The 23,655-nt window shown below is 40.2% G+C and overlaps 1 protein-coding gene and 1 long non-coding RNA gene across 16 annotated transcripts in view; both read left to right on the forward strand.

The window, feature by feature from the left end:
- LOC119798179 overlaps nucleotides 1-4,146 on the forward strand; it is a 46,163-nt gene extending 42,017 nt beyond the window's left edge. For all 15 annotated transcript variants that reach the window (XR_005282679.1, XR_005282680.1, XR_005282676.1 and 12 more), the window contains 3 exons: nucleotides 589-672; nucleotides 1,016-1,066; nucleotides 3,353-4,146. This is a non-coding gene — a long non-coding RNA (uncharacterized LOC119798179). The remainder of the gene's footprint in view (nucleotides 1-588; nucleotides 673-1,015; nucleotides 1,067-3,352) is intronic.
- A 932-nt stretch (nucleotides 4,147-5,078) lies between these two features.
- On the forward strand, nucleotides 5,079-22,410 carry hsd17b12a (hydroxysteroid (17-beta) dehydrogenase 12a). The gene is made up of 11 exons (XM_038307540.1): nucleotides 5,079-5,256; nucleotides 12,895-12,941; nucleotides 13,595-13,670; nucleotides 15,400-15,507; nucleotides 16,824-16,888; nucleotides 17,004-17,048; nucleotides 17,402-17,436; nucleotides 18,987-19,068; nucleotides 19,453-19,518; nucleotides 19,829-19,978; nucleotides 21,392-22,410. Exons 1-11 carry the CDS (start codon nucleotides 5,079-5,081, stop codon nucleotides 21,530-21,532), a joined length of 993 nt encoding a protein of 330 aa, XP_038163468.1. The 3' UTR covers nucleotides 21,533-22,410.
- The last annotated feature ends 1,245 nt before the right edge of the window (nucleotides 22,411-23,655 follow it).

Genomic DNA, 23,655 nt, shown 5'->3' on the forward strand with positions numbered 1-23,655 from the left:
TGTTCCTCTTAATTTAGTCTCAATGGTAGACATGAAGCGGGACAAGAGAGGAAACTTCTAAGATACAAGTATGAAAAGCAAATATCTAAATTTTATTCTATGCTGCTTTTTTTTTTTACTAATTCTATTCATAGAAAATTTGAAACAATCTGATAAATTCAAACTAACCTACTGGTCATACAGTTATCTGTAAAATGGGCATTAGCAGCAATATGAAAAAATACAGCTAAGATTACTGATTTAATTGTGAATTGTGCAAGGCATGCACCCTCCTCAAAAACTGTCTGGATCAATACATAATCGGTTTCCTGCACAGCGTGGATGGATTGACAGGAATCTGTGTTTATTTCATGTCAGGAGGCTTTGAATTAGTTCGTTTTCAGCTTCTTGGTGGTTTTGCTTTAGTATGAATTTATAGACCTGAAATGGGAATGTGTGAGAAGCGTCTCCAGAGTGAGCAGCTCCGTGTGTGTGTATGTGTGTGTTGCTGTATGTCTGGGGATCAGCATAGCAGTAGATGTAAGTCTGTCCTTTTTAGCTTGTTTGGAAAAAGCAGCTGACACGTTTTCCTTTTGTTTGTGTGTTCAGGATGAAGCACAGAAGACCAGTCCTCCCCCCATCATGCTGAGCAGCTGCACACTCAGCTCTGCCTCCTGAACACACACACAACAGGTGTGTATCAACTGGTTTTATCCTTAAATAGAACAAAAAATAATGAACTTTAATTTATGGCTGATTGTATACATTTAAAATGAAACGAGACACACTTTTCAGGTAAAAACTCACGAGGAACCATCCTTTATTCTCTTCCTCATTTAATTTACAGACACACACAAACACACTGTTTTTATTTATTATACATAAATTAATACACTTAAGTATCTATTAAGTCGTATTTTAATAATTTATAATGAAGCTGTTAGGCTCCAAAAACGCACCAATTATGGTAAAACTATAGACTAGAAATCTGTGAAGGATGATAAGCATACATGCGCTGCTCTTTTTCTGTCCTCAGATGAAGCAGCTGTCACATCGCAGTTCTCTGTCGGATAAAACACCACTGAAGGTTTGTAAATCAGAAAGTGTGACACCTGAGTCTGTAAGTTTGTTGTGGTTTTCCCTGAGACGCTGCGCTCGGCTCCCTTCGTTTGTCCTCCTCGGTGAGCCGAGAAGTTGGAGCTGATGGTTGTTTCATACAGGAACAACATTGTGCGTAAATAATCCACTTGTGGCGCACATTAAAGGTTAAGGAGGTCCGAAATCGCCCTAGGCTCCTGCGTAAAGGATGCAGGGTGTGACCGATTCTCCGACTGGTTTTGGGAACTCCTGCACAGATCAGAGAAAAAATAAAATAAAATAAAAACAAATCAACAAGTATTTATTTTTGATGAAACTTTGCTGTTGTTGAGATCTTTCGACAGCAGACCATATTTTTTTTATAGTTTAAGAAAATGTGGAATTAGTGTTTCTGCCTATTTTTCCAAGTCGTTAAGCTTTAGTTATCCTCGTGTGTGTTTCTGGTTCTGCAATATTAGTTTAAAAAGTGAAAAACAAAAAGCGCAGCCACAGCCCACCTGCGCTGAGTGAAGTTAAAAAGAGGATGGAGGATTTGCAGGTTCGTTTTTCCGCGCTCCTGCTTTCTATTGCACTGAAAGGCGCGTTTCAGCACCGCGGAGCGGACAGCAACACGCAAGGAGGGGAGGGGGAGGGGGGTTATCTTTAGGAGGAAATCTGAAACCTGAAGCCTTTAAATCATGAACATTTAAAATATAAACTTAAATATTCCTAACAAAAGTCTCCCATTTGGTTTCTACAGTTTAACTTTGAAATAATAATAATAAAAAGTGTGTGTGTGTGTGTGTGGATTTGCGTGTGTATGGGGGGGGGGGGGGGGGGCGAGGGGTGGGAAAAAGTGTGTGGTTGGTAAAGAAAGACAGGGCGAAACTTTCAAGGTTTCAATGTAAAGAATAATGATTGTCTGCAGTCGATACCACAGCAGACATGTGTTTAACACACTTAAAGACTTAAAAAAGCGCTGTTTAATGAAACCTATAAATCGCCTATTTTTTTTAAAGTAAAACATCTGTTTTTGTGTTTGTTTTGGGTCTTGTAGCTCTCGTTTTATTTATGCAACATCATTTGGAATCTGTGGTAAAAAGATATGAAAAAGTTTAAAGATGACTTATTTCTTTATTGCACAGGAACCATCCTGAATATAAAATACTCTAAAAAGCCAGTTCGAGCTGTTGTGTAAATCGTTTAGAGGGGGGGAAATAATCTCTGTTAAGAAATAATAATTAATCTTTAGCAGAAATCTCCCATATAACCCATAAAACTAGGTGGATCATTATCATCACTGCTTCCAATAGATCCTCTAGAATCCTAACACTCTCTTCTCTACAGCTCACCACACAGGCTTTCTAAAGGATTTAGTTGTTGGGGCTAAAATTAACTAAGACCAAATGAATTATGTTGCTGGTTTTCATTTACTTTAATGTTTCATTTTATGTTTTGGATAATTCTCCTGCTCAAAAAACAAACAAACAAACTATGAAAAAAAACAGACCCGGTTTAGTTTTCTGATAGAAAATGCATGATGGGAAATAAAAAAAATAATCCACAAATGATATTCAACCTTAACAGTAAAAAATACAACATAAAGTTATTTGGCTTTTCCCACTAAGCTTACCTGCAGAATATATTGCTGGAAATGTCCATGTTATCTTCATCTGACAAAGACAGCAGCTCTTGATGGGGTTTGACAAACTGTTTTTGTTTGTGATGGTAGGTGGGATGGCTGTTATGGTGGCCATCTTTACTGTAGACCTTTAAATATAACAATTCAATGAAATGTTGTTTTTACCTTCCTTAACCTCCTGCTAGTTTTTAAAGCAGCTTTTCAATTTTGGCTCTGAAAATGCATATTGTCAAGTTGATTTTAGTGTGTCTTCTTTGTTGACTTATACCAACACATATTTGATGTACATAAAATCTATGTTTTATTGTATTTCCCATTTTAAAGAGCCAGTAACAAAAATGTGGCTACTTAAACGTTGCTGAAAGTATTAGTTAAAGGAAAACATTTGGAAAACAAATTTAGCCGTTTTTATATATTTTATAGCTATCACTATTAATTTAATTAGAACATTTTGTTGTTTACACAGGGTTATTTTTTTTCTCAGTCTGAATATGTTGAAATTTAAGGTGGATCTTTAAGGTGAATTTTTCGAAGATAAATATGAAGTCTTTTAAAAAAAATGATGAAGGTAAATTTGAGTGCATCTGTATAGATTTAGCAGGACTTAACATCATTGATAAACAGCATTTTTTGTTTTGGTTTGTGTCTCTACAGCTGTTTGGCAGACAAATCATGGCAGTGATCTGAGGCCGGATTCCCCTGTTTGCAGTGTGTGTGTGAGAGAGAGCATCAGAGTGAGTGTGTGTATAACAGCTGGATGTTCATTGTCTGTCTTCTCAAACATGTAACATTTTTCTTGGCATGTGCAACATTCCAATCATACTGTATATTGGATCTGCTGTGTTACATATTAAATATAAAATGCAGACCCTTTTTAACCCTGTATGTTTTCCTCATTATTGTACTAGAGCAGTCAGTTTGTGCCATGAATTATTTATATTAAAGATGACATTTGTGCAAATATTTTTTTCTTAAAAAAAAAAAGCTGATTTTTTTTTTCCCTCGTGCATTTTGCTGAATTTGTTATGAAATGTTTATACAATTTGTTTCTCCTTCCTCTCGGATGCCCGACGATTGTGTCTAATTTTGCGAACAGCAGCAGGAAATTTTTGGAGGAGAAACACCAGTTTCTTACTCTCACTGCTCTGCAGAGTACACAGCAGGTTCTGCTGGGAGCCACAGAGCCTTGGTCTGGCTGCATTTCGTGTTTGGTTTGCCCGGCTGCCTGGATGGATGAGGGGGGAAGACATGGAGCATGGCGGCTTGCAGGCAGATAGGGTGTGAAAACAACAAATGAAAAACTGTTGCAAACATCCTACTATAGTGCTGCTGATTTTTATTGTGAAAAATTAAAAAGGTGACATGCTTTGGTGACGTGTAACAAGTTTTTTCTATGAACTCGTGTGGAAATTTTAAACACTCTGTGAAATAAAAGCGATGGAAATTTACAAGCCTGAATGTTTATGTAACACTCGCACATCACCTCAATGTTTTGGATTGGGGAACTCACAACTGATGAGTAATATCGCGAGAGCTCTGGCTGGTGCGGACGGTGTAGAGCTGGGGTTTGTAGTTTTTTCTATCTGCTGAGCATCTAAGGCTGATAAGTGCAGGAAAAGCGGGAGCAGCAGCATGTGAAGGGCGCTACATCATTCTGAATCTAGATGCCAGGATGCTTACATGCACCTGTTTTCACATTTTTTGGTGATTATCAGCATTGCGATGCAGACAGAATACCTGAAATAGTGGGGTGAGTCATGCTTTGCTGACCTCACAGACCGGCGTCACTTCAGCCAATGGGGGGGGCTTTATGCGCCCTCCGTGGGGCGGGTGGATGCGCACATTCCGCACCAATGAAGGCACCATTTCATTCATAAAGTGGTATGGGCAGTTTTTTTTTTTTTTTCGAAAGCGTCGGTTCTGGTGGTTTCATAATTCTCACTGAAACTGTCTAACCTGTTCCCCCAACAGCCAATCAGAAACTCCGGATGAGAACTGCCGTAATGTGCGTCCAATCACAGCGCGCTCCGATTCCGGCTGAGTCCCGCCCCCTACTTCATACAGAAAACCTAATGAATGGGGGGGAAGCTCCGGTTTTGACTGACATGAGAACTGACCAATGAGGTGAAGCGGACTGACAGAGGGACACCTGCTGCAGTCAGTCAGGAGCGGAGGTGGGCGTGGCTCTTCAAATCAGGCTAGACAAGTGTTGGGGGGGTGAGGGGTGGGAGTGTGTGTGTGATGCTACAACCTCCTTATAAAGGGACTCTCTCTCACGTTGTGGCAGGGAAATTAGAGCACATTGCCTAAAATTGAGGTCTCCAGTGTTACCCACTCTGCTCCACGCACACACGCGCTGAGTCACCGAGAAGCTGCAGCCATGGACCTGGAGAGCGTGGATGAGCTGATCAGCTGGGCCGAGACGCCTCTGCTCTGGGTCGGTGGGTTTACCGTGGCCTTCCTGGTGCTGTGGCTGCTCTACAGGCTGATCACAGGCGTTAGGATATGGATCCTGGGGAACGGGCAGCTCCTCAGCCCAAAGCTGGGGAAATGGGCAGGTGAGTCTGCTTATAGCAGTGGGCTGTTTTTTCCACGCCGCCGCAGTTACATGGCGGCCAGAAGTATCTCTGTGGGGCTTAAACTTCACTTTAGACCCAGGAAAGGTGAATCCTGATTGGGTTTGTCTGTGCGCCTTACTTCATGTTTGTGTTGCATAACAGGTTCAGGTAAGCAGGTAATTAACTCACAAGGCATTGGTCTTTATTTGCTCGATTACCTTTTTTCTCCTCCCTTCTGTTTCTCTAACCACCTGGCTCCCAATCAGCATTTTAACCCCCCATTGGAGCAGTGTGAGGGGAACTAGGCAATAGGTGGGGGCGGGAGGGGGGTGCCCCACATTGGTGAGCCAGGAGCCAAAATTGCGCAGGCTATGCGCACTTTTCAGCCCGCAGTTTTAGCGTGGGGGTTCGCTCTCAGACTCTAACAGTAATACATTTATACAAAGCTAAAGCGGCCTATAGCCTGTAATAAAACCTGACCCACATGTGGATCCTTTAAATGACACGTGTCAAATTAAAGTTGTCAATCTATCATTTTGACACGTGCTTCACTTCTATTCTTCACCTTATCCATCTTGATGAATAGTGCCGATAATTGATGGGACCAGGATGAATCCTTCATTGATTGTTGTAATCTCGGATCATCATGTCGTTGTCCCTCTTTGACCCACTTCCCCAGTCTCCTCCTCCCCGGTAAAGGCTGCAGCTCAGTCCGCTCTCCTCTGCATCCTGCCGGCTTCATTCAGACAGCAGCAGGCTGATGATCCTGGCTGGTTTTTTACCCTCCATGCTCAGACTGATCACCACACAGTTCTGGTCGGAGCTGTGTGGTTTTCCTCCGATTGATCAATAATCTTTAATTGGTTCCATCAGGGGGGAGGGGGAGGGTGATAAATGTGTTAATGGCTTATCCCCCCCTCCCTGACTGACTGAATGCGGAGGAATGTCGCTGCACTGATGAATCACGCTTGATTATCGTCATCCATTGCCCTCTGATCACCTTCTTTCCATCGGTATTTCCAATCCCCCTTGTATTATTGCGTAGGAAGTGACTATTAATTGTGATGCCATTGCCCCCCCCACCCCACCTCTTTGTTTTTCGTGCATGATGGGAGGGGTGACTTTCAATCTGTTGGGGATTTAACCTCATCCTAACTTTTCCACGCATGCTGCTCCTTTGCGTAACTCTAAGTTGCATGCCACTCCCTGAAACCTGCGACTTCCACCAGTCTGACAGGTCTGAAGTTCGTCCCCGGTCACAACGGCTGAGGATGGCACTGGGTGAGCAGGTGTGGGGGGGTGGGGGAGGTGAGCTGTGCGCCATGGATGAGCTGTTCCTCTCAACAGGTTGGCCCTGATGCGCCTGTGTAGCCAGTTTAGGCGGTGGTGATTTTTCTTGCTTGGCACATTCACCAAGTGTGTGTGTGTGGGGTGGGGGGGGACTGTAAATATCTATAGCTTTTAGTTTCAGCTTTATTCTTACTTGCTGCTCCAAATTCTCCATCTCCAGTTTTTAATGATTTAGTTTTATTCAAACCTTACTTTGGTCCTTCTGACCCTCAGATTACATCTACATTCTATTTTTCAGTCCAGACACAGTGCAGTTAATCCGATTTTTAAACCTGTCAGCTTTTCTTAAACTTATTTTTAGGCATTTGTGTTTCAAACAAAAACTTAAGTAGTCATTGATCTGGTGCAAAATGAAAGGTTTGTTCTTTTATTGTATTTTTAAAGCAAAAAAAGCTCCTTATAAGTTTCAGCGTCGGGGTTATGGTTTATTGCTGCCAGATATGACCATAATTTGGACCCCAAGTAAGTTTAATTTATTTAGCCACCTTAGTGTAGCAAACTTCAGTTATACATTACCCATCTAAACCTATAATATTATCTGTATCTCTATTGATCCTTGCCTTTTTATTTTTCGATTGGGGAGCAAAATTTCAGGTGTTCAGCCGAATTATTTATCAAAATGTTTTTCCAGATTGAATCCAAATTAGTGGCTGTTATTAAATTTGCATTGAGATATGACCGGCTTTCAAGCTGTGTGAAGTAAACTTCTAGTTCTTCTTTAATTCCTTCTGAATTATTTTAGCGAAATGTTGTATTCGGTCCTGTCCAGTCCTCCAACTGATCCTAAACAATGTGTTAAACACAAGATACAGCAAAATAAAGTATTGTACTGTAAATCAAAAGTGTTCAACAAATAATTTAATTTCCACAGACATAAAAAGTGCTTTTATTTTTAACTAATGGAAAATTTGCTGACTTGGCTGATTAGACCGTAGTCATGGTAACAGGTATTTCAGGTTTAGAGTGTTTTGCCGTAACAAGGAATTTAACTTATCAGCAGTCTGTGGATTGAGTGAAGCTCTGCAGATCCGGGATTCCACCGGCTCTCCTGGGTTCTCTGTAGATGGCTGGGACTCCTAAGGGCAGAGTAGGAGGATTGCAGCATGAATCCAGTTTCTACAGCCCCTCTGCTGCACCATCAGCAGCTCCTCTTACGTTTGCCAAACAAAAGAACCCTTTTGCTAAAGCCAAATCCAAGGCATGGATTTCTTTTTTAAGGATTTTTTTGTAGTGTTTAATTTACATTTATTCTTTAAATGCAGTTTTCAGTTGAAGCATCATTCTTTTTTATTGACTATGCACCTTCCTGGTCATATATGCAGTGCAGTGAGGGTTTGCCTCACTCCACTCCCTCCCTCAGGGTTACTCTCCGGTTTGCCGTATTATGTAAGCGGATGCCGGAGCCTGCTCTGTTACGTGCTTGTAAAGCTCCATTATAGGGAAATGAATTTAGACTGAGATGTTTTTGTGGAGGGGAGGATAGGATGGGTTGTGGCTCTGTTTTCACCTCTAATTTCCTTTGACATTATTCAGAAAATGTCTGTTATGTAAGGAGGATGCAGCCATTCATCAGGGGAACACACTGACAAAGGCATGGGTTAGTCAGCTGTCTTTACTTGCATGCAGTTTCACACAGTCCTAAGCATCTGGACATTTTACCCTTTAGTATTTTTAATGAAAGGGCTCTAAATATTATTCTTTGAGGTCCATCAGCCCATGTCTCAATAGATGCATGGGTTCTCATTTATGCTTCCCCTGGTGCTGTATGTGTGGGTGGAGGGAAGGTGGGCTGCCGCTCATGTGATGAACACGCTCCGTCACACGTGTCGGAGGAATGGATGCTGGACAAAATGAATGGAAATTTAAACTTCTGTTTCTCTCCCTTAGTGTTTCATTTGTCTTCGTCTTTAGCCATCTTTGCCTGTTGGGGAATTATCAAACTAGCTTTTTTAGCAAGTTTAATTGGTTTCTGTAATGCTGGTGTTTCCCAGGGCTTTGACAGGCAAGCATAAACGGTTTTATTAAGTTTAGAGATGGCTCTTCCTTTTAAAAGCATTCTAGTTTTTCCATTTAATTCTCGACTGTAATATTTTATTTCCAAAAAAGTTAAACAAACAATCCACTGGACTTTGTTTCTAAGTTTGAAGACGTTTCGCTTCCCATCCAGGAAGCTTTTTCATATAAAAATGTCAGAAATAGAGTTCAAGGTTTTATACCAACAAAACCTTGTCTTTGTCTGCTTCAGTTTGCATGTTTTCCAAACAAAAACAAGGCTTATATGGGCTACTGTATAAAACATTGAACTCAATGCTAATTGTGACATTTTGAATTGAAAAAGCTTCCTGAATGGGAAGTGAAACGTCTTCCAACTCTGAAACAAAGTCCAGTGGATTGTTGAAGTTTTTTTTTCAGATTGATTGACCTGGATGACTTAGAATCTTCACCAGCATATCTGACTATAATAGTTTGTTGCACAAATTCAATGCAGAACCTGAAGGGAACAAATCTGTATAAGAATTGTTCTTGTGAAAGACTTCAAGTTTATTTCTGCTGAAAATGTTTTCGGTATGTTGATGATTTTCCACTAACCATGAACCTTCTTGATAAACTAGATTAAAACTAGCCCACATTTTGACCTGTTGCACAACTATTCATTTGCCCTACTAGTTTCTATTTTTATGGCCATCAAGGGCATCAGCAAGAAGCCTCTGTCATGCCGTTTAGTCTTAAACCACATTTTATTAAGCGTGTATCAGTTTGTCTAAAGAAAATGTGGCAGGTTGGGTTTTAAGATCTTGTCGCCTGTCGAAAGACGCCAGTCCTTCTAGGATGTTCTTGGAGGAATGTTCTGTATGACGTGCTCTTATCGCATTGCATCACCCAAGTGGTGTGGAAATATTTGCAAGGCATACCTTTTGATAAACGTAAGGCAGAAAACTGTTTGTAATCTCTTGATGAAACTCTTTCAGAAATGAGTGAACTTTAAGACAAAAAACAATCTAGGGGGAAATTCAGGACAATCTTTGTGGACGAGATTCATTTATTGCTCTCTGTCTTGAAATAGAGCTTCTATCTTGAGAAGCTGTGCAGAGCATGTTGTGTTATTCCCTCTATCCGCTCACCCTCCCTTACCTCCTCCTTTGGCTTGATTTAGCTTTATTTTTGTCAGTCTTTACATCACCCATGTGACTTCCCAAACGATTGTTTGTGTGTGTTTAAATATGAAAAGTGGGAGATTCAATTTCTTTTAATAAATTTTTTTAAATGGAATGGTTACAGCAGATTATGTAATGCAGACAAACGCAATTTGTTTGGCTTTACTAACGTGAGCCTTTTCCTCTCCTTCAGGTTGGCAGTGCTAATGTAGGCGTTGGTGCGTTAGCCAGAGGGTTTAGGATCCAGCATCCTCCTTGGCCATGTTGGTTGGGGATCTTATTGGTATTCAGGTGGAGCAGCAGGCAGCTCCCAGACGAGCAGGAGCAGGAGCTGCTATTTTTACTCCCCTAGCTGCTTTTTTTAGCCCCTTAGAATAGTGAGCAGGCTGCAGGCAGGGGCTGCTCCACTGCTGAGGGAGGGAGGGAGACTGAAAAGGCTGGGGGGAAATCAATGTCTCTGAATATGTTGTGCTGCACCAGGCACAGCTGAACTGCAGTGCAAATACGCCCCCATCAGGTCACCCAGAACATTGCAGCAGATTGTCGCTTGCTGGTGTGGATGAAGTGAGGCAGCAGCTAGTCTCCTTACTCACACACACACTGCTGGGCCCCATCAACACTCATTGACCCTGCTCCCGTCAGTGATGCTGTCACTCACATGCGTATGTCCTCTTTGTTATGCTCAAGCTTTGTCACTGATGTCATGCGTCTGGCACGTGAGGAGATATTTAATCCCAGGGGATGAAGGAAAGGCTTGTCTGAGGATTAATGAGTTGCAGATTTTGCTCCTTTTTCCAATTATTCAGTGAGGAGATCCTTAGGATATGAATGCAGCACAGACTCGATCAGATGCTGGTCAATATTTGAGAAAAATGCAACATGGTGACGGGGAGGGCGTGTAGTGTAGCCATTTGTGCTGGGCAAATAATTGCATTTGCAATTAAGTCACAATTAAATAATATGCAGTTTTAAAATTGGCACAGATTTTTAATTACACTATATTTAACAAGAGTAAAAACACTAAATTTCTCACTCCTAGCCTTTAGGTGGAGATTAAATGCTTGAAATGGGTTTTTTGCCCCACAGAAGAGAGATTTGCAGCTAGCAGCAGATCCATGCATGCAAGTATAAGTAAAGACATTTTCATACAACGGTTACCGTAAAGTCCTGTAACAATCAACTCTGGGTAAGCAGGCTTTCAAAAACCCAAAAGCCTGGAGGTGAAACATCTATAAGCTTTGGGTTGTTCCAAAGGAAAATCAAAATAAAATCTCAGCTTGGTTTAAAAATAATCGCAATTTAGAATTTTGGGAAAATCGTTCAGCCCTAGTAGCCATACTCTGGTTCAACAGGAAGCTGGAATAATACAAATGCATCTCATATGGGTAGAAAATAAATTTAGCAATCAAATGATTTTCTTGTGCTGAACATGGTACCCTAAACTAAAAAAAATGTAGTTTTTGCTGCAACTTCCCTGTACTGCTAATGTTATTTGACTTCAACTGGGGTGAAAGATGACAAATAGTTTCAGATTATCTTAGAATGTTGCGTAGAGTTCCTTAAACATGTCCTCTGGCCTAAATTTCAAGTGACCGTGACGGCCTGTAGATAAATGCCACGTCTGTCTTGTTCCAACCTTTTTTTTTTTTTACTGATTTTTGTTGATGGAATGATTATTTTAAGATGGAAACTTCTCCTACAAAGGAGGCACAGAGTGAAGCTCCTTGATTGGAAGTGCACACTTGGAAATTTACCAAGTGCATTCTTGAAATGTATAACATGTTTGACAGGAACATCCATCTGAGAGAAACGGATCAGCGAGGACCAGTTAGCCGTCGGAGAGCATTCCTGCATTACTTTATCTGCTTGTTACGCGCCTGCGTCTGAGGGTTCAGGCAGTCATGCATTCTTCTTTCATTCCTGCAAACGGGCAGCACTTTCTGCCTCTCATAGCCACCCCATCTATTAATGGTGGTTTTCCCATTTGGGAGGAATCTACTCGACATCTTAGGGAGTTTAGTTTGTTCTGTTCCATGAATGAGCAACATTTTGGAAACGGTCTTTCTCCTGTTGCATCCCGTTAAATATTTTGAGATGCTGCAGCCCATGAAACAAACTCTCTTCATGTCATGTCTGCAGACGTACCACCCTCTCTCTCCTCAGCCATTTTTTCTTCTCAGCAGCTGGAGCCTCCTCTCTGCCTCCTTCCCCTGCAGCTGCAGCCTCATCCAGCTTTGGTGCAACCCATGCCCATTGAGGCTTTTCTGCCATGGAGCGTTTCATTCTTAACATGGGGGGGGTTTAAAAATAACCAGGGATTCTCTCTCTTTCTTCCCAGCTTCACCCTGTGTGAGCCTTCCAAGCTTCTCTCCTTCATTCACTCTCTTCTCCTCATTGTACATCTCCTCCACTCTTTTGTTCTCTTGCTTCGCCCCAGTTCTATTTTTAGCCACCCCTAGGATCCCTCCCTACCCCTCTTCATCCTCCTTTCTCCCTCTCAATGTTCGTCATCACTCCCTCCTCTCTGCATCCCCCCCCTCCTGTCATCTTTTTTAAGACTGGTCACTTTATGTCATTATTTTTATATTTGCATAGGCATTAGTCTCTGGTTCTCATCTATTGTATTCCATACATATGAGGTCTAGATCTGTGCTGTCGGCATTCTTACTTGAAGGAAAGATTTGTTGCTGTATAGCCTCTACTGTTCCTCGGTGAATAGCAGTTGCATTTTGTTGCAGGGCGTGTACAACTGATCATACCTCGACTGTCTTCTTGCACAGTAAAAACCTCTGGCTTAACTCCATCTCGAGGCGTTGACTAACTCAAGCGGCCAAACCTGAAGCGGCGGCGCCGTAACTTTCCAAACAAATTAGATTTGTTGGTGCCTAAGTGGAGGAAATTCCATAATCAGGGTTGGGTGTTTTTATGCGTTTTATCCCAGTGAAGCACGACAGGGTCCATTTCAGAAGTCCGACTGTATTTTCCCACTTTGACGCTGTGATTTCAATCAAAACCATTTGGGTCCCAGCATTGAGGCATTCAGTTACTCCTACTTGAACCCTGCAGTGAGCCTAGTAGCATTAACTGGCCTTGACCTCTTATGACTTTATTCTTCTCCTCTGTTTCTCCCCAGTTGTGACAGGAGCCACTGATGGCATCGGGAAATCCTACGCGGAGGAGGTAAGTCCTGTACAATCTGACTCATGCACCTACATTATTTACCCAATGGGTCACAGTAGGGGAGAGAGTCTACAGTTCTATTTAGATTTAGCACACACATGTTTGGACTATTGTACTAAGGATATGTTGATCATTGGGGGGGGGCAACAAGTTGGTTGTTGAGTTCCACAAATGTCCCCTTTTCTGGCACATGAAGGTTTTAGTTTTTCAGGTACCAATTATTTTTATATTTTTTCCATTTCTGGTAACATGCTCCTGCGCTGCAAAAATGATTTAATAGAAGCATGTTTTTTTTTATTGACCTGTTCAAATGAAGGAAAAATACAATTTTAAGAAATTACTTATTTTTAGATTATTTTTGAAAGTGTAACGTTTATGTTAAAAAAAAAAAAAAAAAAAACCTCAATGTATATCAAAGAACATGCAGTTGGTTGGACTCTCCAGTTTTATTAGCATAGTCTCAATACTTGTCTTGGTAATCGCGCATTTGATTGCCATGAATGGTATTCTACTGCTAAATTTCAGTGACCATACAAAATTAAATCGTTGCCACGGCTGCACTGAACTTCCTTACCTTATGCACCATAATAAGCAGCCTGTATAGTTTGGAATGACGGGAAATTAAGGGTTTTTCTCTTCTAATGTTTTTGCAGTTGGCTCGTCGAGGGTTTGCCATGATGTTGATCAGTCGCTCCCAAGAAAAGTTGGATGACGTTGCCAGGTCGCTTGGTAAGTAAAACTGGTCGTCTGGCTTACAGTTCATGTTTCTTAGAGCTTATGGACATCTCTATAATTTCCTAGTTTCTCCCATTTTTAACAGGATATATTTAAGATTAAGATGATGGGAAGTCAGGATGAGCCGGTCTGGCAGTTTAAATCAGACTGGAAATAACCGTCAGTCTATTTAAACCAATTAGGCTTTCTAAGCTCTTCTACATGCGAAGGAGATTAAATTTACTAACTACCTCATGTTTGTGGTCATAAATGTGTCTAGAGGAAGTGTCGTGCTGCAGTCACTATAAGATGGTGTTTAAAAGAACATCTTTAGCTTCTTCTTTTGGCAGTTGAGCGTAAATGCCATGTTTGCATTCCTTTTCTAAAAAAAAATGTATATCCTCAGGTAGGCAAGGTTTCTACATCCAGCATGTTGCATAAGTAGCAGAGGATGAAGGCTGAAGCAAAGCAGACTTTATTCAGCCTTCCTGTTCCTTCCTGGAAGTCATGCTCTCTCTCATTCATCTGCATTTTCAAATGCCTCTTCCTCCTCAGGGCCTCTCCGTTTCATTGTTAAACCCCTAATGTAGGGCCTCCTTCAGTGGCAGTAAAATCGTCATTTAATGAAGGTGTCGCACATTTACTGACGGATACTTTTCCATTGGTTTAATTTTTATCTGTGCTTCTCTTCTAGGAAGCAAACTTTTTATGGAGCGGCTTACTTCACCTGAATAATATGGGCTAGGCTATATATCATTACATTTCTGTTGATCACACATCTAGAATGGTGGGGATAGGCAAACATGCAGTATTTAAAAGCTGCTTGTGTTCTTCCTTAGTTCAAAGTAATGTTCCTTTAATACTCTCCTATAAAGGTGGGGTTGCCTTGTGTCTGGTCCATCAGCAGGTTTAGGGTTAGGCCTGTCCCTCTGTTGGTGACCTCTACCACAGCTCTGCCCGTTTGGTTTTTTCATTCGTTTCAGATATTTCCGAGAGTGCGATTTCCCTGTCGTGCTTTGACTCAACAGGGGGCTCATAGGTAGTCACGAGCAAGAAGCGACGAGCCAAACTCTGGTGCTCCTCCCTCACGATTAGTCTAGCAAACCCAGCCTGCCTGTAACCTGGCAACTCTGCCTGTCCCACCTACAATTCTACCTTTGTTCCTCTGTTATATTCCTAGCAGGCTCCTTTTTCTTTCAGTTTGTTTTTGGCCTTGACCTCTTCTAATAACTTCCTGAAAGTGCCATCCAACTAGTCCCCCAGGGAGATTTCGGTTTCTGTCTGTTTTTATCATGCAGTAATGGGTACCAGTACTGACAATCTGGGTTAGATTTAAATTTCAGAGGCTACTGTTGTAGCCCCACCCTCATTTTTCTGTTGAAGTTGTTTTGTAATTTAAAAACAGTCTTTGCTTTATATCATACATTTTTTTTAAATATATTTTCGTGTTCCCAAATCTAAACTGAGCTTAAGGTCCAGATTGGTCTAAGTAACTCATCCTAACTGCATCAGGCATGTCCAAAATGAGCTGGAGGGTCATAGAAGACCAGCACCCATGTTTATTGGTGCACAGCGCCCTCTTCTGGAAATGGATCTGAAACCAGACTGTTCTGTTGGGTCTGACGAAACTTGTAATAAAAGACCTTAAACATACAGCGTCTTTAACATTCTGCCTTTTCAGAAAATGTTTGTTTTATTATAATCCAACCTGAGAAAGTAATGAGCTGCTGTTTTCTTCTCCCAGAGGAGCAGTTTAAAGTGGAGACCAGGACAATCGCTGTGGACTTTGGCAAACTGGATATTTATTCCAAAATTGAGGAAGGACTGGCTGAACTGGAGATTGGTGTTCTGGGTAGGAACTGATTACCTTTCTTTATGTTTTCCCGTATCGAGGAATACCCATAAAACTGTTGATGCACGTGTTGTTGGAATATAAATTGTGAAGATAGACGAACTAAAATGATGGGATTTTTATGTAATCATTTTCACGACAGTGTTTTAAAAGAACAACACTTGTACTTTGAGTCTTCCTCTTTTAAAATGGATTTTACAAGCAAGTCTTACATCACATGTTGATTTTTAAACATTGGATTGTAGACTACTTTCCTACTCTAAATACAACTGATTTTGATTGGGAAGATGTTTATCCAACCTGTTCTGATCCAGAAAAGTCTAATTAAAATTTGTTTAAATGCAACAAAGCAAAGATCTCCTCCTGTTTTGGGTCTATTTAAATTGACAATGTTGTCTGTGTCTTTGCCAATAACGTGAAATTATTTAGAAATTCTCATTCTTCTTTTCAATGTTAAGCTAATTCCTCGTGTGTGTGTGTGTGTGTGTGTGTGTGTGTGTGTGTGTGTGTGTGTGTGTGTGTGTGTGTGTGTGTGTGTGTGTGTGTGTGTGTGTGTGTGTGTGTGTGTGTGCGTGTAATTCCTCTTGAATAGAAGGAATAGGCAGTCATGATTAAAACTCATCTTATTCTATTTTTCTTACGAATGGTCAGACCTCCAAACTTACATGATGGGAAAATCATTGAAAATCTAGAAAACATATGTCTATAAAAGTATAACATTATAGAATAAGACCTGTAGGAACTCTGGCCTGTAGATAAAGATGAAAAGTTTTAAAACTTTTCGTCTCTGCAAAGTTTTGGAAAACCTGAAATAAAATGTTTCCTGTGAGGCCAAACCCTGGTTTTTCTAAGAAACCTGCATTGCTTTATTCACCTGAAACTGTGGGAGGTCTGAAGTTAATATGGAACAACCTTTATTTTCTTTAGGCTTGTGTTCTGCTAATCCCACTTATTTGGATGTTTGATTCAAAAATAGAAAAAAACTAATAAAAGCAGACTTTTTTAGAGAATTGGCTAATGTTTTGTATTGTTTTTCCTGCTGTTTTATCATGTAGCGAACACAGGACTGGTGTTTCTGTAGATGTTCTGATTCTAGAGTTCATGCCGTACTTAGAAGCTGAACGTTTACAGAACTCTTTGTTCTTTGTGTGATACCAGTTGTGCTCTACTGGTTGCAAGGTGTGGCTGTGTCTTCTCTTTGGTAAATCCATTCTCTAGCTTGTTGGCTTTTGCTGCCACCTTGTGGTGGTTGTCAGATTCTTTTAAAACTGTAGATTTAAGATTTCATTTATTACCTTTGTTTTCTTCTTCAACAGTTAACAATGTTGGCGTGTCGTACCCCTACCCTGAGTACTACCTTCATATTCCTGATCTGGAAAATGTGAGTAAATCTTTGCAAAGAGACATTTCCTGAACATTAGTTTCAAGGTTAAATTCAATCTGCAGAGTTATTTTTATTTTTTATATTAACTTTATCGTACCTTTTTGTGCTTCAGTTCATCACTAATACGATAAACGTCAACATGACCTCAGTCTGCCAGGTACGATTTTGCTCCATTCCCTTCGAATTCTTCAACTTGTACATAAATGTCATGAAGTCTGCATCTAATTCCTGTGGTTGCCTTTTACCTTCTGTACTTTGTCCTACTTTTTTTTTTTTTTTCCTCCCTGCTCTTCCCATCATGGTACCTGCAGTCTCTGTTGTTCCCAAAGCAACGGTGGACTACACCAACGCTGTCTGCGCTCGCCACCCACGCCACTTTTTTCCCCTACCCATCTATCTCACCTCGCTACTTTTAGTTCTGGTTGTTTTTGTGATTCCCTGGCACTGTCTGCCATTGTTTTTGTGTGTGTGTGTGGTTATAAATGACTGAGCAATGTCTTTGTTTTCTAGATGACCCGTCTAGTCCTGCCCAAAATGGTTGAGAGGTGAGTTGAGGTTTCCATGTTTTGCGACATGACTGCAGTCAAACATTAGTGTCGAATGACTGAGGAGCCCAAACCTCCCCAAATGCCTCTAAAAATAAACTCATATTTTTTTTATTTTTCTTGTGAGAGGAATGCTTTTTATAAACCAGCAGCGTTTTGTCAGGTGGGATTAGAAATGAGCCTTTTTCCATCACCGCATCTCTTTCCTTCTCCTTTGTTCGTTGTGCTGACAAGCTTTCAATTCACACAAAGTGCTCTTCCGATTCGATTGGCTGCTCCATTCCCATGTGATATCCACCGACCAATGGCAGCTAAGGCACATTCGATCCCGTGTGAGGCTGTAGCATCTTCACTACATCACTGCAGCAACAGGCTGCCATGGCAACACACACAGCCACACTATCAAACAGCCTTTGCAGGATGAACTTTTTGGCTATTGTTGGGGAGCTAAGTGTCAGAATTAAAAAAGAAGTTTGCTTTTGAGGGAGAAAAGAACATTTGGAAATATTTTACATTCGTACTCTGCGTGGTTCCTACACTCTGGAAATATCTGGAGTATTGTGTAAAAGTCTTAAAGGGGATGTGTCAGGCTAAATTGATTTTAAACCCTAAATAGAATTTGTTGTACAGTTTAATTTGGTCTCTTCAGGTGCTGCATGGAGATTGATAGATGGATGGAAATGTATACACACACCCCAAAAGACCTTTCTTTTAAAACCTAATGTCAGTATTTGCTGCGGTACTACTAAATAAGGTCCTGAACTGCATGCTGGACAACGTCCTTTGACTCATTTGAAGAGGGTGTAAATTAGGGCTGGACAATTCATTGCATTTGCAACATAAATGCTATTTAACAAAATGCAATTTTCAAATCCCAGAGGCGCTCTATTTGGTTAACATATTTAAAAAGAGTAGATGGCTAAATGTATCCCATCACTTTAGCTGGCAGTAAAATGCTTAAAGTAGATATGCAACCACACAGACGGGAAGAGAGAGACGAAGCTGGGGTGCAAATTCCTGCATGGAAGTAGAGCTCAACACTATTTGAACAAAGGTTGCAGTAAAGTCCTGCAACAAAGGAAGCTGGACAAGCAAACCTTCCATATCATGAAAAAACTGAAACTCTGTATAGAAACATTTACATGAGTTTGGTTAAAGCAAGGGGGAAAAAATCAAAATATCGGTTTAAATTTATGGCAATTTTTCATTTTTGGTGAAATCGTTCAGCTCTAGTGTAAATGCAGTAAAACACCATTAAGATGAATTCATTTGAAGGTGTGATCTTAATTTTCTTATTGTCATAATTCTTTTTGGGCAGACTCTGGAGTTAACAGATTTGTCCTACAGCCTGACATATTTAAATCAATTTGGGAATAAATAGTTTTTACATCAGTGAATTTCATCATTTGCATTTAAAAATCACGCTGAAACAGGTTTAAGATGTAATATGGAAGAATTTTGAACACATGGTCTGAAAGTTTATTTGTTCCTCAGTATTTTACATCCTGATCTTCCTTTGCTTAATATATACTTTTCATCCTTTCTTGCAGATCCAAAGGAGTCATCCTCAACATCTCCTCCGCCAGTGGCATGTATCCCGTCCCTCTGCTTACAGTCTACTCTGCAACTAAGGTATGTGCTTCATTCTTTCATGCATATCCTCCCGCAAAGATGTGTGAAAGTCTCTAAAATCCTCTTGTGCTGCAGTAGCAGGATGTATAACTGAAAGAAACGCAAAATTCAGCATTGATTTAGATGGTAGGGGAAAATGCACGACCCATTGGATTATTTTTGCATTTACAATAAACCTCAGATTAACGTGCAGCAATCCTTAATGATGGCTCTACAGGGTTGTGCTGGATGGTAACAATGGAACAGGTTTAGGTTCATTGATCCCCCACAGGACTTTTAGCTTCCATGGATGCAAGTGAATCTGGCCTCTGTAGGCTTAAAAAAAAAACATTAAAGCCCCCTGTTAGTTTTTCTGATGGTGATGAAAATAATTTCTGCTTACAGGCCTTTGTGGACTTTTTCTCCCGTGGCCTACATGAGGAGTACAGACGGCAGGGCATCATCATTCAGGTTGGTATGAACCACAACTGCTAAAACTAGATCTATACTTCAGTTTGCTGCATTTTATTTTTTTCTTAAACCTTGCAACATGCTCAGAGATTTTGGTTGTTATGTTAAATCAGGATTAAAACTGGTAGAGACGCATAATGGTAGTATGAAAGAATTTTACTTTGAGTGTGGAAATTTAAAATTATTACATTGGTTATCTTTCTTTACTGTGGTAAACTCCTGCCACCTTGTGGCTAACGTGTTCCTAAGCCCTTTAGTGAAATAAGATATTTCAAGCTCAAAGTGATTAAATCATTTTTCATTTTTTTAGAGTGTGCTCCCCTTCTTTGTGGCAACCAAAATGACCCGCATCAGGAAGCCCACCCTGGATAAGCCCACCCCAGAGCGCTACGTAGCAGCTGAGCTCAACACTGTGGGTCTGCAGAGCCAGACCAACGGATATTTCCCTCACGCTGTCATGGTAAGGAAAAGGAAACCGTAAAGCACAGATTGTTGAGCTGAATACAGTTAAAGTGAAAATTTCAACATTATTAGTTACCTTAGATATTTGGTTTATAGAGGTTTCTAACATTGTTGGTGCACAGGTTCCTTCTGCTTGTTGTTGGCATTAATGTCATAATTTTTGGACTTGTGGTTGGTTTAGAAAATGCTTTTTCCCTGAGATGGAAAATTTGATCTAAAAACTTGTCTTTTTTTGTTGTTTTTTTCTAGAATCAGAGCAAAGCATTTGATTAAAAGCTGCTCGTACTTAGAGACTTTGTGTCAGAGATGGCAGTTATCCATCAGCCCCTAACTGGCTAGTATTGCCATTTGCCCCAAGTTCCTGGGGGCCCCATAAAACTGTTTACATGCATAGTTAATCCAACTATTCCTTATTTGTGCACATTATGTTTTTGATAAAAAATCCTTTGGCTAAAAAAAACACTTGTGTCTCAGCCCCCAAACAGACAGCAGCAAACCATTTGAAAATGAATGATGCGAAGAGCAGTGTTGCCAACTTAGCGCTTTAATCGCTATATTTGGCAACATTTCAGACCCCTCTAGCACTCTGAATTCAAAAAAGCGCATAGCGACTTTTTTTATGCTACTGGAGACTTTGGAGACAACATCTAAAAGCAGGGAACTCTGCTCTCCAGCGCAAGTAGATTGGTAACCCCGCCTCCTGCTCTCCTCTATCTTTTCTGCTGTCATGATTCATGCAGCTATTATTTCATCCAAATGAAAAATGGAGAACAGAGAAGCAGATCATGGCTTGTCTACAGTGAAAAGAAGGACTGGGTTATTTACTTTGGCCTTTTTGGAAACACAGGAAGGAGCAATCAGCTAAGTGAGCTTAGTGCTTGGAAAAAAAATCTTTCATTCCTTTAGAGACAGCATGAAAAGTCAGCTGAGTACAAAACATAGAGAGGAAAACAAGAAGAAAAGGGACAAGAAGAGAGAACAGATAATGGATGTCTATTCTATTAACATTTCTCTATCTATAGAATGGGTTGTTTTTATGTGTTCTCAATTCAGAGGGCCCCCTGCCTGTCTTTGCCCAGGGCCCCAAATTTCCTAAATCCACTCCTGGATATATTAAACAATTACACTCCTAGTACTTGGGTAGGATATTTTGGATAGAGAGGTGTGCCAACACTACTGTGATGGGCAATGAAAACTGAATTCCAGAAGCTTCCATTCTTACCCTTTTTTTGGAGCTTTTAAACATAGATTTTGTGCAGCTTTTCCAATTTGCCAAAAATCTTGATCAACTATTTTAGTTTCTCAATCGACGCCCTGAAACATCTTTAAATGAAACTCCATCATGCCATTTTCATGAAAGGTTGCAGTTTGCCGTTAAGTGCCGGTGTTGATGTCCGCCTTTTGATTGCAGGGTTGGGTGACCACCAGGCTGGTACCAAGCAGCATCGTCATCTTCCTGGGCGCCAGAATGAACCGCCTTCAGCGCACAGGTTACCTGAGGAGGAGGAAGCTGCGGGAGCAAAAAAACGGAGCCAGTTTGAAAACTGAATAAGATGGACAACGATGCAGCTGGCGACCATGATGTGCTTGAGGAAGTATGTTGGTGCGATTCGACCCATGGAAGCTGCCTTAAAATTGAACCTATTGTGCCTGATGAGTAAACCTTCACAACAGACATAAAGCTGCACAGTCTACCCCTGATGTCTGTCTGGGTAGATGTAGCCAAAGAATTCAGGAACTTGTGATAAAAGTGCTGGTTTTGATGAATGGTGCCAATCTTTGTTTTTTTTTTTTTTGTTGTGTTTTTTTCACTGACACTATTGGTGGGAATAATGATGCAAAAACAATGACCAAACCCTGCTGTAGTAGACAGTGAAAACGGTGATGGGCATCTTTTTTATATCAAATTATTTATTGTATATTTGTAAGACGTATATATGCAAACACAGAATCTGCAACACTTGCTTAGACCCTAGTTCTCTTTACTTATGTGAGATATTTGAAAATGGCAGTTTCTGTTTTTATCAGACCAGTTTATTTGCCTCCATGTGCTAATTGTTTTTTTTTTTGTTTTTGTTTTTCTCGTGGGTCTTTTTGTTTTACAATTTATTTAAAATGTGACACTTTAGTGGGTTGTAGTTACATCAATGTCTCTTGTTCTGAGGTCAAGTCTATCAAATCTTTTTCCTTTCCCTGTAATATTTCCAGAGACGGTTGGATTCAGTGACGGGGTGGTTTGATTTATTGAGGCAGGATCTTAACTGTCAAAGTGAACGATGCGAAGCAGTTTTCCCTCCTAATTACGTCGTTCTTGGTCATTTTCCTCCCAATGTATTTGAATGACTCTGATGTTGACAGACCGTGCTGTTAAATGTGAAGCCAGGATTTCATTGGTTTTAGTTTTATTCTCAACAATCTTGGGTTGTCGCATCATTACTTTTTCAACCTCGTTTTTTACGACTGTTAGATTAGTTCAGATGCCGCCAAAGACGCCGTTTCAAAACGAAACGATTCAAGACCTTTTTTATACTTGACACCTGTTACAATACCCCATATGATGTGGTCTGACTGGACCTTAATGGTTTTTTTTTTTTTGTGTGTGAATGTTTTTTGTTAATTCATAGTCTTTTTAAATGCTTGAAAATAAAATGTTATACATGTGAAATGGACTGTTTACATTCATTCTCCTCTTGAAGACCTTTATAATTGTTTTGGCAGAGGAAGCTCTGCTTTTCTTTGAGGGTGAGCATATTTAAATAGAAAATAATTTTCTGTTTAATATTTAACAAAAGTTTCTCCTCAGAGGGCAAATTGTATGTCTCCTATGATGCTGGGGACTAATCCTGTTCTTTGCCATAAGATATGAGGTAAATCAAAAAGTTATGTATCAAGAGAATAGTGTTATAATTTATTTTGATTTTCAAAGTAAAAATAATGCATTCTACAAGCGCTGATGAGCATTGATAACCATGCTACAATATTGGTCAACATAATTTCTAAAGGTGGTATTACCCCTTCCTACAATTCATATTGGCTGATTCGGTGTTTCGAAGATATATCTCTTCTTCAGGTTGGAGTTTTTTCTTTTTTAATTAAAGTTGCTTTTAAAATTATAAAGCACTTAGAAAAAAATATATTGTGTATTATTGATGTCACCTGAGCATCTAAAAATTTTACCACGTCAAATATGGCATTTATGCTTATACAATTTAAACCAAAGTAAAGTGCATAGGATACCCAAGTGGGCACTGTTTAGACTGAAGCACCAAACACTAAAGCATTTGGTCTTTATTTAGTGTCCTCCATGTTTAATGAACCAGATTAAGCTGAAATGAGATTCAGGCATCTAGATTGGTTCCTTCAAATAAATCTGTAGTTTACAGAGAGATTACAATACAGATAATATTCTATGTAACTGAACAATGAAGATGGCAGTTTGTTGTTAAGGGAACTGTGGGACTTCACACAAGCGGGATTTTTTTTTTCCCCCCTAAAACTTTCGAACAGACAGGAAACTGACCTGGGAGGCTGTGACTTGATTCAGGCAAGTGCAGTGTTGGATATACTACAGTGTTTTGTACTTAATAAAAATCACGTTTGGTGACATTAAACTGTAGGGCAAAATTCACACAAACTATTCCTCTGCCTTAAAAGAAAAGAGTAGCTTCACTAAAA

Source organism: Cyprinodon tularosa, unplaced genomic scaffold (assembly GCF_016077235.1).
Source record: "Cyprinodon tularosa strain WSP-4 unplaced genomic scaffold, ASM1607723v1 ctg613, whole genome shotgun sequence".
NCBI classification, from domain to species: domain Eukaryota; kingdom Metazoa; phylum Chordata; class Actinopteri; order Cyprinodontiformes; family Cyprinodontidae; genus Cyprinodon; species Cyprinodon tularosa.